Source organism: Pecten maximus, chromosome 5, assembly GCF_902652985.1.
Source record: "Pecten maximus chromosome 5, xPecMax1.1, whole genome shotgun sequence".
Lineage (NCBI taxonomy): Eukaryota > Metazoa > Mollusca > Bivalvia > Pectinida > Pectinidae > Pecten > Pecten maximus.
This window is the reverse complement of record NC_047019.1, coordinates 35,782,702-35,801,228: the sequence shown is the minus strand read 5'-3', so window position 1 is coordinate 35,801,228 and position 18,527 is coordinate 35,782,702. Positions and strand designations below refer to the sequence as shown.

At 39.5% G+C, this 18,527-nt stretch overlaps 1 protein-coding gene across 4 annotated transcripts in view; it reads right to left on the bottom strand.

Annotated features, from left to right (window-relative positions):
- Positions 1-18,527, bottom strand: part of LOC117327904 (synaptotagmin-like protein 4) — a 191,304-nt gene that overhangs the window by 116,323 nt on the left and 56,454 nt on the right. For all 4 annotated transcript variants that reach the window (XR_004532750.1, XR_004532751.1, XM_033885138.1 and 1 more), the window contains exon 3: positions 3,174-3,459. Coding sequence is in view for 2 of the 4 variants with exons in the window: in XM_033885138.1 (XP_033741029.1) it covers positions 3,174-3,298 (125 nt within the window). In the remaining 2 variants the exon portion in view is untranslated. The remainder of the gene's footprint in view (positions 1-3,173; positions 3,460-18,527) is intronic.

The following is an 18,527-nucleotide window of genomic DNA, read 5'->3' as shown; positions in this document are numbered from 1 at the left end:
CAGATAAAAAAAAGTTTTGTAATCAGATGAAACATGCAGCTTTTGTAGATAGAACTAGTGCATGCATGAATCAAGTGGTCAGGGCGTATTTCAACTTAAATTCAAATTTATATTTTGAAGGGTCTAAAATAAAAACCCATTATTCTAATCTTTAGGTGAATATCAGTCAGGACATCACAACAGGACATACAGTGTTGGTACATCTTTATACATCTACTCAGACTAGACCATTACATCAGTCAGGATACCACCAATAGGACAATACAGTGTTGGTACATCTTTATACATCTACACAGACTAGACCATTACATCAGTCAGGACATCACAACAGGACATACAGTGTTGGTACATCTTTATACATCTACTCAGACTAGACCATTACATCAGTCAGGATACCACCAATAGGACAATACAGTGTTGATACATCTTTATACATCTACACAGACTAGACCATTACATCAGTCAGGATACCACCAATAGGACAATACAGTGTTGGTACATCTTTATACATCTACACAGACTAGACCATTACATCAGTCAGGATATCACCAATAGGACATACAGTGTTGGTACATCTTTATACATCTACACAGAATAGACCATAACATCAGTCAGGACATCACAACAGGACAATACAGTGTTGGTACATCTTTATACATATACACAGACTAGACCATTACATCAGTCAGGATACCACCAATAGGACAATACAGTGTTGGTACATCTTTATACATCTACATTGCTAGACAGTCAGAGTCAGGTGCTAGTATCAGATTTTAGATTATGTAATTATCTACAGAATGTTTGTTACACCAACCATGCACTTATTATACAATACAAGAAGGGGAGACAACTATATCAATAAATGTGAAGGCCTAGTTCATTTGGTTTGGTTTATTTTAACGTCCTATTAACAGCCAGGGTCATAAGTATGTGCCAGGTCTTGGAGGTGGAGGAAAGCCAGAGTACCCCAAGAAAAACCACCAGCCTAGTCAGTACCAGATAACTGCCCCACGAGGGTTTCAAACTCACAACCCAGGGGTGGAGGGCTGATGATAAAGTGTCCGGACACCTTAACTACTAAGCCACCACGGCCCTTGCAAAGTTCATTGACATCCTTTAGCAATTACTGACTCAGAATAAACATCCTCTATAGTAGGTCTAATTGATAGTAATTTAATAATTATACATGGTATCAATGTAATTAATATATTTTTGATGTACATCTCAACTGGAAGGAGTTTGCTATAAAAACCATAACAAGAACTTAATTTTGATGTCTTTTTTTTTTAAATGGTTCCTGTTTATAACTTCATTAAATGTTATATAAAATGCCTTGATCATATCTCAAAATCCTTTGGCGACATTTTGTTTTCCACCTCATTAAACGTTACTAACATAGCTATATATTAACCCTGCCATAGAGAAACCTAAAGGTCAACAGGGAAATTGTAGTCTTACAATAAGTGCTTTACTATTGAGTCACAAATAGTATTGTTATACTCTTTTTCACCTGTAGGCCATGCACTAAAACTTCATTCAGCAGAAATCTTCATCACAATTTAGTAAAATCTTAATTCAGTAGAGGTAGATAAACCTGGAGATATTTCAGAAGAGATTGGCCTTCCTTTATCTGTGAGCACCATGACAACATATTTATACTGTCTCAACTATTAACAGTACCATGACAACAGATTTATACTGTCTCAACAATGAACAGTACCATGACAACAGATTTATACTGTCTCAACTATCAACAGTACTACGGCAACAGATTTATACTGTCTCAACAATTAACAGTACCATGACAACATATTTATACTGTCTCAACTATTAACAGTACCATGGCAATAGATTTATACTGTCTCAACTATTAACAGTAACATGACAATAGATTTATACTGTCTCAACAATTAACAGTAACATGACAACAGATTTATACTGTCTCAACTATTAACAGTACCATGACAACAGATTTATACTGTCTCAACTATTAACAGTATCATGACAACAGATTTATACTGTCTCAACTATTAACAGTACCATGACAACAGATTTATACTGTCTCAACTATTAACAGTACCATGGCAATAGATTTATACTGTCTCAACTATTAACAGTAACATGACAATAGATTTATACTGTCTCAACAATTAACAGTAACATGACAACAGATTTATACTGTCTCAACTATTAACAGTACCATGACAACAGATTTATACTGTCTCAACTATTAACAGTATCATGACAACAGATTTATACTGTCTCAACTATTAACAGTACCATGACAACAGATTTATACTGTCTCAACTATTAACAGTACCATGACAACATATTTATACTGTCTCAACTATTAACAGTAACATGACAACAGATTTATACTGTCTCAACTATTAACAGTAACATGACAATAGATTTATACTGTCTCAACAATTAACAGTAACATGACAACAGATTTATACTGTCTCAATTAACAATTAACAGTACCATGACAACAGATTTATACTGTCTCAACTATTAACAGTACCATGACACAGATTTATACTGTCTCAACAATTAACAGTAACATGACAACAGATTTATACTGTCTCAATTAACAATTAACAGTACCATGACAACAGATTTATACTGTCTCAACTATTAACAGTACCATGACACAGATTTATACTGTCTCAACTATTAACATTAACATGACAACAGATTTATACTGTCTCAACTATTAACAGTACCATGACAACAGATTTATACTGTCTCAACTATTAACAGTAACATGACAACAGATTTATACTGTCTCAACTATTAACAGTAACATGACACAGATTTATATTGTCTCAACTATTAACAGTACCATGACAACAGATTTATACTGTCTCAACTATTAACAGTAACATGACACAGATTTATACTGTCTCAACTATTAACAGTACCATGACACAGATTTATACTGTCTCAACTATCAACACCATGACGAAAACAAGCCAGATACATGTTATTATTTAGCCCTGTAACGACAACAAAGTTTTATGACTTATCTTATCACTGTGACAACAACAAAGACACATGGCTTATTTTATCACCGTGACAATAACAAAAGTCACATGACTTAACACATCAACATGATGACAATGGAGACCGACTACTGTCTATTAGTACTACGATGATGTCAAACTTACCGCACTTTCAGGCTTTCTGTTTTGCGGAGGCTCTCATCACGCTTGAGGACATTGAGGATGACAGCACGCTCCTCCTCAGACAGACCATCAACATCAATTAGATTCTCCATCGTCATCTTTTCCATGTTGTCACACCTGTTGATGATAAAGCACCTGGAATCTCAGGTGTTCCTCTAACCAAGGTGTACCTCTAACCCAGGTGTCCCCTTTTTGAAGTGTTTGTTACCCAGGAAGAATACTGTTTGTTGCAAGTAGACCTGGATGTATCCTGAATTCCATGTTTATCCTGTGAATAAAAAAAGAAAGGATTGTTATCAGAAAATTGTACACTTGTTTAGTAATTAAACATTAATTACATACTTAAAAAGTGATAAGTCTGTGTTGTAAAGCAGAAGGTGGACTAATCAATCTATCCATGTCACATAGAAGATGGACCAGTCCATTTATCTATGTCACACAGAAGATGGACCAGTCCATTTATCCCTGTAACAGTGAAGATGGACCAGTCCATTTAACTATGTCACACAAAAGGAAGACCAGTCCATTTATCTATGTCACACAGAAGATGGACCAGTCCATTTATCTATGTCACACAGAAGATGGACCAGTCCATTTATCTCTGTAACAGTGAAGATGGACCAGTCCATTTAACTATGTCACACAAAAGGAAGACCAGTCCATTTAACTATTTCACACATTAGATAGACCAGTCCATTTATCTATGTCACTCAGATGGTGGACAAGTCCATTTATCTACGTCACACAGAAGGTAGACCAGTCCGTTTATCTATGTCACACAGAAGGTAGACCAGTCCATTTATCTATGTCACACAGAAGGTAGACCAGTCCATTTATCTATGTCACACACAAGGTAGACCAGTCCATTTATCTATGTAACACAGAAGGTAGACCAGTCCATTTATCTATGTCACACAGAAGGTAGAACAGTCCATTTATCTATGTCACTCAGATGGTGGACAAGTCCATTACCTTAGCAATCATGTATATCTGTGTGACTTTGATGGACTACATGTCACATTCATTGTAGTGTAAAGTAGGTCAGTAGGTCATATTCTCCTGGACTGAATACTAATGCAGGATTACTGATTACAAGCCAGAATGTCTGATTACAAGCACGAATATCTGATTACAAGCCAGAATGTCTGATTACAAGTCAGGATGTCTGATTACAAACCAGGATGTCTGATTACAAACAAGGATGTCTGATTACAAACCAAGATGTCTTATTACAAACCAGGATGTCTGATTACAAGTCAGGATGTCTGATTACAAGTCAGGATGTCTGATTACAAACCAAGATGTCTGATTACAAGCCAGAATGTCTGATTACAAGCCAGGATGTCTGATTACAAGTCAGGATGTCTGATTACAAGTCAGGATGTCTGATTACAAACTAGGATGTCTGATTACAAGCCAGGATGTCTGATTACAAGTCAGGATGTCTGATTACAAACCAGGATGTCTGATTACAAACCAGGATGTCTGATTACAAGTCAGGATGTCTGATTACAAACCAGGATGTCTGATTACAAGTCAGGATGTCTGATTACAAACCAGGATGTCTGATTACAAACCAGGATGTCTGATTACAAGTCAGGATGTCTGATTACAAACTAGGATGTCTGATTACAAACCAGGATGTCTGATTATAAGTCAGGATGTCTGATTACAAACCAGGATGTCTGATTACAAGTCAGGATGTCTGATTACAAGTCAGGATGTCTGATTACAAACCAGGATGTCTGATTACAAGTCAGGATGTCTGATTACAAGTCAGGATGTCTGATTACAAGTCAGGATGTCTGATTACAAGTCAGGATGTCTGATTACAAACCAGGATGTCTGATTACAAGTCAGGATGTCTGATTACAAGTCAGGATGTCTGATTACAAGTCAGGATGTCTGATTACAAACTAGGATGTCTGATTACAAACTAGGATGTCTGATTACAAGCCAGGATGTCTGATTACAAGTCAGGATGTCTGATTACAAGTCAGGATGTCTGATTACAAGTCAGGATGTCTGATTACAAGTCAGGATGTCTGATTACAAACTAGGATGTCTGATTACAAACTAGGATGTCTGATTACAAACCAGGATGTCTGATTACAAGTCAGGATGTCTGATTACACGTCAGGATGTCTGATTACAAGTCAGGATGTCTGATTACAAGTCAGGATGTCTGATTACAAGTCAGGATGTCTGATTACAAACTAGGATGTCTGATTACAAACTAGGATGTCTGATTACAAACCAGGATGTCTGATTACAAGTCAGGATGTCTGATTACACGTCAGGATGTCTGATTACAAGTCAGGATGTCTGATTACAAGTCAGGATGTCTGATTACAAACCAGGATGTCTGATTACAAGCCAGGATGTCTGATTACAAGCCAGGATGTCTGATTACAAACCAGGATGTCTGATTACAAACCAAGATGTCTGATTACAAACCAGGATGTCTGATTACAAACCAGGATGTCTGATTACAAGTCAGGATGTCTGATTACAAACCAGGATGCCTGATTACAAGTCAGGATGTCCGATTACAAACTAGGATGTCCGATTACAAACCAGGATGTCTGATTACAAACTAGGATGTCTGATTACAAACCAGGATGTCTGATTACAAACCAGGATACCAGATGACTGACTTATACAAGCCAGTATTTCTGATTATGAACCAGTATTTCCAAAAAGGTTTACTAATCTCCAGGCAAGTGTTAACAATGGAACCCTGAAACAACTCGGACAACACATGAAAATAGTTCATCTATTTATCCACGAAAGCCATGAAATTCACTGGATTTAAAATTAATTAAGTAGTTGTCATTTCACACATCCAGGAAATTACTTTTGATATTCAATTTCTCCAGGATAGACCGACTTCTTTAAAATACATCTTAAAATCACAGCGATAAAAATGTACCATGTAACATCAGGAAAAACAGTACATACTTACATTGTATTTCCTAAGTAACAGTCATTTCATTCATTTAAATGAGAAGTGAAGTCGTTGATCTGACAATAGGGTAAACTCTGATGTGAGGAATTTCATACACTGGAACTTCCATTTCCTAGGCACGGATATTGATAATAACCCTAACAAGTGCTTAATCAACCCGATTGTTTACGGCTGCCAGCTCACACAATAATATATTGCATGAATGCCTCACTAATTCAAATTGCATATCGCTCAGATTTAAACTGATAATATTCCACCAACATTTCTCATTTTACACTCCGGATAACTGTATAATAAACCACATCTTCCTTTAAAGTCAAACGTCCCGAAACTATCCAAACTTCAGAAGTGTTCAATAACAAGTGATGGCTTTAACTAGTGCCTGACTTAGACAAACACAGCCCCTACCTGACAGTAACATTCTCTGAATCTGATGTTACATTTTCTACATTTATTGGAAGGCCATACATACATGAATAATGATCATGTATCAATGAGTGTTTATATCATTACACTACAATAAACAGTAAATCAAACAGATTAAGAAGGTTACATTTATATATCCTAACTATGATACGCTTTGATATTCAACAAGAACAATTTCTTCTAATTAAACATGTACAGGAATTAGTTTTCCATATTGTCAAAAAACAGAAGTATTGCAGGATGAATAGATTATCTTGCAAGTATCAGTTTAGATCAAAAAAATATAATGTACTAAGTAGAGAAATAAAAATGTTGGCTAGGGGTTCACATATAACCCCTAGCCCCTCACCAACAAAATAAATCTGTCTAGGGGTTCACATATAACCCCTAGCCCCTCACCAACAAAATAAATCTGTCTAGGGGTTCACATATAACCCCTAGCCCCTCACCAACAAAATAAATCTGTCTAGGGGTTCACATATAACCCCAGCCCCTCACCAACAAAATAAATCTATCTAGGGGCTCACATATAACCCCCAGCCCCTCACCAACTAAATAAATCTATCTAGGGGTTCACATATAACCCCCAGCCCCTCACCAACAAAATCAATCTGTCTAGGGGCTCACATATAACCCCCAGCCCCCTCATCAACAAAATAAATATATCTAGGGGTTCACATATAACCCCCAGCCCCTCACCAACAAAATAAATCTATCTAGGGGCTCACATATAACCCCCAGCCCCTCACCAACTAAATAAATATATCTAGGGGTTCACATATAACCCCCTGGCACATCATCAATAGAAAAATAAATTTGTCTAGAGGAGTAGTGTAGTACAAAGGCATGATTTTCCCCCCCCCCATTTTCCAATGACTAGTATGAAATACCAATGACACCTATTTTACAAATTCTCATGTGAATTATGAGGAACAATTAATGAGTAGACACAAAACCAAACGAAGAGTCTAACCTCATTAGTAACCTTACAGATGCAGCTACCATTTTATACAGCTTGGTAGACAATCAAATCACAATACTGCTGGTGATGACCTAGATAAAGTAAAATCACTTAATACTCACAAACCAAAACATATTTTTTTACCCATATTAAAACTCAGATACATTAACTTCCAAGTTTTGTCAGTAATGTATTTTGGTAACAAAGTACAAAACCATTAATACGGTTCAAAGTATGATACCAGTAAACAAGTAACCAACAGCAACCAGAAAATCATTGATTATTGTGCAAGATGTACATTTCAAACGTCAACAAATGCAGCCTCTCTAGGAACTTCAAAGAACTTAATAATAATTTTCATCATATCTCAAGAATACTGGGCTGGATTAAAATTTTGTGGTAATAATTTGCTGAGATATCTATATAAAAAATCTACATAAACGCTGCATAAGATGGTATCGCTGGAGCATTTAGCATGTTCCTAGACATATATGGTATGATAGGTATCACACACGGCTATTTGTTGGTTTCTGACAGACTAGATGGTGGAGATGTACGTCAAGCTTAAATAAACACCAGTCCATCAACACCAGTCCATCAACACCAGTCCATCAGCCTTTAATAAAACACACTTTTTCTGAGCTGCTCCAGTCCTACAGTAAGTGGAAAGGAAACATTTTTTGCAATCTAAACTGAAAAATACATCCAGCTTTCCTAACTAAGACAGAATGTCCCAGTTCTTACAGTCCTAACACACCATGGGACTTCTTACAGTCCTAACACACCATGGGACTTCTTACAGTACTAACACATAATGGGACTTCTTACAGTCCTAACACAACATGGGACTTCTTACAGTCCTAACACAACATGTGACTTCTTACAGTCCTAACACACCATGGGACTTCTTACAGTCCTAACACACCATGGGACTTCTAACAGTCTTAACACACCATGGGACTTCTTACAGTCCTAACACACCATGGGACTTCTTACAGTCCTAACACACCATGGGACTTCTTACAGTCCTAACACAACATGGGACTTCTTACAGTCATAACACACCATCGCACTTCTAACAGTCTGTCCAGATAGAACTGCCCCATATGGCCTGTCCAGATAGAACTGACCCCCTTTGGCCTGTCCAGCTAGAACTGGCCCCCTATGGCCTGTCCAGATAGAACTGGCCCCCTATGGCCTGTCCAGATAGAACTGGCCCCCTATGGCCTGTCCAGATAGAACTGGCCCCCTATGGCCTTTTCAGATAGAACTGGCCCCCTTTGGCCTGTCCAGATAGAACTGGACCCCTTTGGCCTGTCTAAATAGAACTGGACCCCTTTGGCCTGTCCAGATAGAACTGGCCACCTATGGCCTGTCCAGATAGAACTGGCCCCCTTTGGCCAGTCCAGATAGAACTGGCCCCCTTTGGCCTGTCCAGATAGAACTGGCCCCCTATGGCTTGTCCAGATAGAACTGGACCCCTTTGGCCTGTCCAGATAGAACTGGCCACCTATGGCCTGTCCAGATAGAACTGGACCCCTTTGGCCTGTCCAGATAGAACTGGCCCCTTTGGCCTGTCCAGATAGAACTGGCCCCCTATGGCCTGTCCAGATAGAACTGGCCCCCTTTGGCCTGTCCAGATAGAACTGGCCCCCTATGGCTTGTCAAGATAGAACTGGCCCCCTTTGGCCTGTCCAGATAGAACTGGCCCCCTGTGGCCTGTCCAGATAGAACTGGCCAGCAATGGCATGTTTTATCCTTCAGACTTACTAGCTAGGATCTTTTGGGGAGTAGAGTTTCATGGCTGTTGAGATGCCATGACTGTGATATTATATCCATTGAATGGTTCCAGATAATCATTTCCTATAGGGAATGACTAATTGCCCTTTCATCTTGATATTCCATTTATTGTTCTTGCCTTTGTTTTCTTTGAATTGTTGACTGATATCCTCTTGAGAGCCCAATCAGAATATCCACATATCGTCATATTGCAACAGATGTGACTCTATACTGTTGTTTTATACCGGGAAACTTAACTTTAATTTTACAAATTAAATCTCCTTAAACAAGAAAGTTGGGAAATGCCAAAAAATGTTCATAACAAAGGCATTTTTTGGTGGACATGATTACTAGGTAGAGTAGGAGGGTAGACATGATTACTGGGTAGAGTGTGAGGGTAGAAATGATTACTGGGTAGAGTATGAGGGTAGACATGATTACTAGGTAGAGTATGAGGGTAGACATGATTACTGGGTAGAGTAGGAGGGTAGACATGATTACTGGGTAGAGTATGAGGGTAGACATGATTACTGGGTAGAGTATGAGGGTATACATGATTAATGGGTAGAGTAGGAGGGTAGACATGATTACTGGGTAGTGTATGAGGGTAGACATGATTACTGAGTAGAATATGAGGGTAGACATGATTACTGGGTAGAGTAGGAGGGTAGACATGATTACTGGGTAGAGTATGAGGGTAGACATGATTACTGGGTAGAGTATGAGGGTAGACATGATTACTGGGTAGAGTATGAGGGTAGACATGATTAATGGGTAGAGTATGAGGGTAGACATGATTACTGGGTAGACATGGTTACTGGGTAGAGTATGAGGGTAGACATGATTACTGGGTAGAGTAGGAGGGTAGACATGATTACTGGGTAGAGTATGAGGGTAGACATGATTACTGGGTAGAGTGTGAGGGTAGACATGATTACTAGGTAGAGTGTGAGGGTAGACATGATTACTGGGTAGAGTATGAGAGTAGACATGATTACTGGGTAGAGTATGAGGGTAGACATGATTACTGGGTAGAGTATGAGGGTAGACATGATTACTGGGTAGAGTATGAGGGTAGACATGATTACTAGGTAGAGTGTGAGGGTAGACATGATTACTGGGTAGAGTGTGAGGGTAGACATGATTACTGGGTAGAGTATGAGGGTAGACATGATTACTGGGTAGAGTGTGAGGGTAGACATGATTACTGGGTAGAGTATGAGGGTAAACATGATTACTGGGTAGAGTGTGAGGGTAGACATGATTACTGGGTAGAGTATGAGGGTAGACATGATTACTGGGTAGAGTATGAGGGTTGACATGATTACTGGGTAGAGTAGGAGGGTAGACATGATTACTGGGTAGAGTATCAGGGTAGACATGATTACTGGGTAGAGTATCAGGGTAGACATGATAACTGGGTAGAGTATGAGGGTAGACATGATTACTGGGTAGAGTGTGAGGGTAGACATGATTACTGGGTAGAGTGTAAGGGTAGACATGATTACTGGGTAGAGTATGAGGGTAGACATGATTACTGGGTAGAGTGTAAGGGTAGACATGATTAATGGGTAGAGTGTAAGGGTAGACATGATTACAGGGTAGAGTGTGAGGGTAGACATGATTAATGGGTAGAGTATGAGGGTAGACATGATTACTGGGTAGAGTATCAGGGTAGACATGATTACTGGGTAGAGTATGAGTGTAGACATGATTACTGGGTAGAGTAGGAGGGTAGACATGATTACTGGGTAGAGTAGGAGGGTAGACATGATTACTGGGTAGAGTAGGAGGGTAGACATGATTACTGGGTAGAGTGTGAGGGTAGACATGATTAATTACTGGGTAGAGTATGAGGGTAGACATGATTACTGGGTAGAGTGTGAGGGTAGACATGATTACTGGGTAGAGTATCAGGGTAGACATGATTACTGGGTAGAGTAGGAGGGTAGACATGATTACTGGGTAGAGTATGAGTGTAGACATGATTACTGGGTAGAGTATGAGGGTAGACATGATTACTGGGTAGAGTAGGAGGGTAGACATGATTACTGGGTAGAGTATGAGGGTAGACATGATTACTGGGTAGAGTGTGAGGGTAGACATGATTACTGGGTAGAGTGTGAGGGTAGACATGATTACTGGGTAGAGTATGAGGGTAGACATGATTACTGGGTAGAGTATGAGGGTAGACATGATTACTGGGTAGAGTATGAGGGTAGACATGATTACTGGGTAGAGTATGAGGGTAGACATGATTACTGGGTAGAGTGTAAGGGTAGACATGATTACTGGGTAGAGTATGAGGGTAGACATGATTACTGGGTAGAGAAGGAGGGTAGACATGATTACTGGGTAGAGTATGAGGGTAGACATGATTACTGGGTAGAGTATGAGGGTAGACATGATTACTGGGTAGAGTGTGAGGGTAGACATGATTACTGGGTAGAGTGTGAGGGTAGACATGATTACTGGGTAGAGTATGAGGGTAGACATGATTACTGGGTAGAGTATGAGGGTAGACATGGTTACTGGGTAGAGTGTGAGGGTAGACATGATTACTGGGTAGACATGGTTACTGGGTAGAGTATGAGGGTAGACATTATTACTGGGTAGAGTGTGAGGGTAGACATGATTACTGGGTAGAGTATGAGGGTAGACATGATTACTGGGTAGAGTGTGAGGGTAGACATGATTACTGGGTAGAGTGTGAGGGTAGACATGATTACTGGGTAGAGTATGAGGGTAGACATGATTACTGGGTAGAGTATGAGGGTAGACATGGTTACTGGGTAGAGTGTGAGGGTAGACATGATTAATGGGTAGAGTAGGAGGGTAGACATGATTACTGGGTAGAGTAGGAGGGTAGACATGATTACTGGGTAGAGTATGAGGGTAGACATGATTACTGGGTAGAGTGTGAGGGTAGACATGATTACTGGGTAGAGTATGAGGGTAGACATGATTACTGGGTAGAGTATGAGGGTAGACATGATTACTGGGTAGAGTATGAGGGTAGACATGATTACTGGGTAGAGTAGGAGGGTAGACATGATTACTGGGTAGAGTGTGAGGGTAGACATGATTACTGGGTAGAGTAGGAGGGTAGACATGATTACTGGGTAGAGTAGGAGGGTAGACATGATTACTGGGTAGAGTAGGAGGGTAGACATGATTACTGGGTAGAGTAGGAGGGTAGACATGATTACTGGGTAGAGTATGAGAGTAGACATGATTACTGGGTAGAGTATGAGGGTAGACATGATTACTGGGTAGAGTATGGGGGTAGACATGATTACTGGGTAGAGTAGGAGGGTAGACATGATTACTAGGTAGAGTATGAGGGTAGACATGATTACTGGGTAGAGTGTAAGGGTAGACATGATTACTAGGTAGAGTATGAGGGTAGACATGATTACTGGGTAGAGTAGGAGGGTAGATATGATTACTGGGTAGTGTAAGGGTAGACATGATTACTGGGTAGAGTATGAGGGTAGACATGATTACTGGGTAGTGTATGAGGGTAGACATGATTACTGGGTAGAGTATGAGGGTAGACATGATAACTGGGTAGAGTATGAGGGTAGACATGATTACTGGGTAGAGTATGGGGGTAGACATGATAACTGGGTAGAGTATGAGGGTAGACATGATTACTGGGTAGAGTATGAGGGTAGACATGATTACTGGGTAGAGTGTGAGGGTAGACATGATTACTGGGTAGAGTATGAGGGTAGACATGATTACTGGGTAGGGTATGAGGGTAGACATGATTACTGGGTAGTGTATCAGGGTAGACATGATTACTGGGTAGAGTATGAGGGTAGACATGATTACTGGGTAGAGTATCAGGGTAGACATGATTACTGAGTAGAGTATGAGGGTAGACATGATTACTGGGTAGAGTATGAGAGTAGACATGATTACTGGGTAGAGTATGAGGGTAGACATGATTACTGGGTAGAGTAGGAGGGTAGACATGATTACTGGGTAGAGTATGAGGGTAGACATGATTACTGGGTAGAGTGTGAGGGTAGACATGATTACTGGGTAGAGTGTGAGGGTAGACATGATTACTGGGTAGAGTAGGAGGGTAGACATGATTACTAGGTAGAGTATGAGGGTAGACATGATTACTGGGTAGAGTGTAAGGGTAGACATGATTACTAGGTAGAGTATGAGGGTAGACATGATTACTGGGTAGAGTAGGAGGGTAGATATGATTACTGGGTAGTGTAAGGGTAGACATGATTACTGGGTAGAGTATGAGGGTAGACATGATTACTGGGTAGTGTATGAGGGTAGACATGATTACTGGGTAGAGTATGAGGGTAGACATGATAACTGGGTAGAGTATGAGGGTAGACATGATTACTGGGTAGAGTATGGGGGTAGACATGATAACTGGGTAGAGTATGAGGGTAGACATGATTACTGGGTAGAGTATGAGGGTAGACATGATTACTGGGTAGAGTGTGAGGGTAGACATGATTACTGGGTAGAGTATGAGGGTAGACATGATTACTGGGTAGGGTATGAGGGTAGACATGATTACTGGGTAGTGTATCAGGGTAGACATGATTACTGGGTAGAGTATGAGGGTAGACATGATTACTGGGTAGAGTATCAGGGTAGACATGATTACTGAGTAGAGTATGAGGGTAGACATGATTACTGGGTAGAGTATGAGAGTAGACATGATTACTGGGTAGAGTATGAGGGTAGACATGATTACTGGGTAGAGTAGGAGGGTAGACATGATTACTGGGTAGAGTATGAGGGTAGACATGATTACTGGGTAGAGTGTGAGGGTAGACATGATTACTGGGTAGAGTGTGAGGGTAGACATGATTACTGGGTAGAGTATGAGGGTAGACATGATTACTGGGTAGAGTATGAGGGTAGACATGATTACTGGGTAGAGTAGGAGGGTAGACATGATTACTGGGTAGAGTGTGAGGGTAGACATGATTACTGGGTAGAGTAGGAGGGTAGACATGATTACTGGGTAGAGTAGGAGGGTAGATATGATTACTGGGTAGAGTAGGAGGGTAGACATGATTACTGGGTAGAGTAGGAGGGTAGACATGATTACTGGGTAGAGTATGAGAGTAGACATGATTACTGGGTAGAGTATGAGGGTAGACATGATTACTGGGTAGAGTATAGGGGTAGACATGATTACTGGGTAGAGTAGGAGGGTAGACATGATTACTAGGTAGAGTATGAGGGTAGACATGATTACTGGGTAGAGTAGGAGGGTAGACATGATTACTGGGTAGAGTGTAAGGGTAGACATGATTACTAGGTAGAGTATGAGGGTAGACATGATTACTGGGTAGAGTATGAGGGTAGACATGATTACTGGGTAGATTATGAGGGTAGACATGATTACTGGGTAGAGTAGGAGGGTAGATATGATTACTGGGTAGTGTAAGGGTAGACATGATTACTGGGTAGAGTATGAGGGTAGACATGATTACTGGGTAGTGTATGAGGGTAGACATGATTACTGGGTATAGTATGAGGGTAGACATGATTACTGGGTAGAGTATGAGGGTAGACATGATTACTGGGTAGAGTATGGGGGTAGACATGATAACTGGGTAGAGTATGAGGGTAGACATGATTACTGGGTAGAGTGTGAGGGTAGACATGATTACTGGGTAGAGTATGAGGGTAGACATGATAACTAGGTAGGGTATGAGGGTAGACATGATTACTGGGTAGAGTATGAGGGTAGACATGATTACTGGGTAGAGTGTGAGGGTAGACATGATTAATGGGTAGAGTAGGAGGGTAGACATGATTACTGGGTAGAGTATGAGGGTAGACAAGATTACTGGGTAGAGTATGAAGGTAGACATGATTACTGGGTAGAGTGTAAGGGTAGACATGATTACTGGGTAGAGTATGAGGGTAGACAAGATTACTGGGTAGAGTATGAGGGTAGACATGATTACTGGATAGAGTGTGAGGGTAGACATGATTACTGGGTAGAGTATGAGGGTAGACATGATTACTGGGTAGAGTATGAGGGTAGACATGATTACTGGGTAGGGTATGAGGGTAGACATGATTACTGGGTAGAGTATGAGGGTAGACATGATTACTGGGTAGAGTATGAGGGTAGACATGATTACTGGGTAGAGTATGAGGGTAGACATGATTACTGGGTAGTGTAAGGGTAGACATGATTAATGGGTAGAGTGTGAGGGTAGACATGATTACTGGGTAGAGTAGGAGGGTAGACATGATTACTGGGTAGAGTATGAGGGTAGACATGATTACTGGGTAGAGTGTAAGGGTAGACATGATTACTGGGTAGAGTATGAGGGTAGACATGATTACTGGGTAGAGTAGGAGGGTAGACATGATTACTGGGTAGAGTATGAGGGTAGACATGATTACTGGGTAGAGTGTAAGGGTAGACATGATTACTGGGTAGAGTATGAGGGTAGACATGATTACTGGGTAGAGTATGAGGGTAGACATGATTACTGGGTAGAGTGTAAGGGTAGACATGATTACTGGGTAGAGTGTAAGGGTAGACATGATTACTGGGTAGAGTAGGAGGGTAGACATGATTACTGGGTAGAGTAGGAGGGTAGACATGATTACTGGGTAGAGTGTAAGGGTAGACATGATTACTGGGTAGAGTAGGAGGGTAGACATGATTACTGGGTAGAGTAGGAGGGTAGACATGATTACTGGGTAGAGTAGGAGGGTAGACATGATTACTAGGTAGAGTGTGAGGGTAGACATGATTACTGGGTAGAGTGTAAGGGTAGACATGATTACTGGGTAGAGTGTGAGGGTAGACATGATTACTGGGTAGAGTATGAGGGTAGACATGATTACTGGGTAGAGTATGAGGGTAGACATGATTACTGGGTAGAGTATGAGGGTAGACATGATTACTGAGTAGAGTATGAGAGTAAACAATGACCTTAAATGTAGAGAGTAAATATGCCACATATATTTTGTTATCCAATACCACGAACTGATCATGATTCTCTTCCTGGCCATAAATCAATAATCCATCACTAGTAGTCCAATTCTTCTCCATCAACAAGTGTCAACTAATGAGAACAAATATTGGGCAAGGTCCGCAAATTATTTTTATTGATTAAACAATACAATAATACCTGGATTAGAATTGCAGGTACCACCCGAATACAGTCCCAATCAAATATTTTAAAAGTTTGGTGGAAAGGTTGATGCTATTGACAATACTCTTGATGCCAGACAAACACTCATTTGTTGGAGTGATTAGCAGTGGGTGCTCAAAAGTCGACTGAAGCAGGTCCAAAGTCACAGGAACAATTGTCTCATTAAGGATAATCGAGATGATTCAGAAGTACAAATTATACAAGCCATACCAACCTATTAGTGTTATTGAAACTCAAAGGTCAGACCCAATTAAATGCTAGGTTAATCAGTGGTCAATGGAAACTTAAAGGTCAGACACAATTAAATGCTACGTTAATCAGTGGTAAATTTTGTTGACAACAAGCTTGATAAACAATCAACAGAAAATGTTTATTTTTCTGAGTTTAAGTTCTGATATGCTTCAAACTTATTTGATTTAAAGCTATTTGAAAATACCAGTCAAGAAAATGAGTTGATATTTCCAAACAGCTGACCTAGATCTATATATATAGATTTTTCTCTTAAATCGTTAAAATTTCCTGTATACTAACAAAGTAAGTCATGATCAGGACTTTTCTCAATGGTTTACGATGGGGCATTTTTGTCTCATTTTGGGAAGAAAATTGGTGATTGGGAGAGACTTTTTCATGAGTAAACTGCAAATTTTGGAAATTTGCTTATAAATATGAAATAATTTCAACAGGGAATAGGGCAATTACAGCCCCAAACTGCCTTTGTGGCATGGCATGCACATTCTTAAACCATTAAATAATTGGGGAAAAAATTGCAGATCACTTTTATCAATTGCATATTAATTAATACATGTACTGTCATTACAGATAAACGAGAGATTTATTTGTTGTATGTTAAAGGAATATTGAATGGAATACAGTAATCCCTGTGGGATATGAACATTGAATGGAATACAGTAATCCCTGTGGGATGTGAACATCTGTTACATACTTGATGTGTCATTGTAATGTTTTAAATAACATGTAAAATGAGCAAACATCAGGATTTTATTAGGGACCCTTCACAGTTTCTAGGTAACGATCTAAACAAACTGTAGGGAGGCGTGCGATTTTAATAATACACAAGTGATCAATAATAAAAGACTTTTTTTTAAACTTTTACTGCAATTAGCAAATTGATTTTTAATGCTGTCAGTGTAACATAAATCTATTATATATATATGAAGGCATTTAACTGCAAAGCGATGTACTCCAAGTGTACTAACATACTCAAATGTTAACCTATTTATTAATTTAAACACATAGGCACGATCCACACATCCATGGACTAACAAAATTGTCACATGAACTAATAAATCGACACATCCACAAAAAAATTGACACATTCACTAACAACCTGATATATTCACTAACAAATCGACACATTCACTAACAAATCAACACATTCACTAACAAATCAACACATTCACTAACAAATCAACACATTCACTAACAAATCAACACATTCACTAACAAATTAACACATTCAATAACAAATCAACACATTCACTAACAACCTGACACATTCACTAACAAATCGACACATTCACTAACAAATCAACACATTCACTAACAAATCAACACATTCACTAACAAATCAACACATTCACTAACAAATCAACACATTCACTAACAAATTAACACATTCAATAACAAATCAACACATTCACTAACAACCTGACACATTCACTAACAAATCGACACATTCACTCACTAACAAATCAACACATTCACTAACAAATCAACACATTCACTAACAAATCAACACATTCATTAACAAATCAACACATTCACTAACAAATCAACACATTCACTAACAAATTAACATGCACATTCACTAACAAATCAACACATTCACTAACAAATCAACACATTCACTAACAAATTAACACATTCACTAACAAATCGACACATTCACTTAACAAGGGCCCAATGGGCCCAAATCGCTCACCCTGCAATGCAGTGATCTTTTCATATATGGATCCTGCAGTTATTTGAAAGCATGCTACAGGACCAATTTAATGTCTGCACTTTGGCTT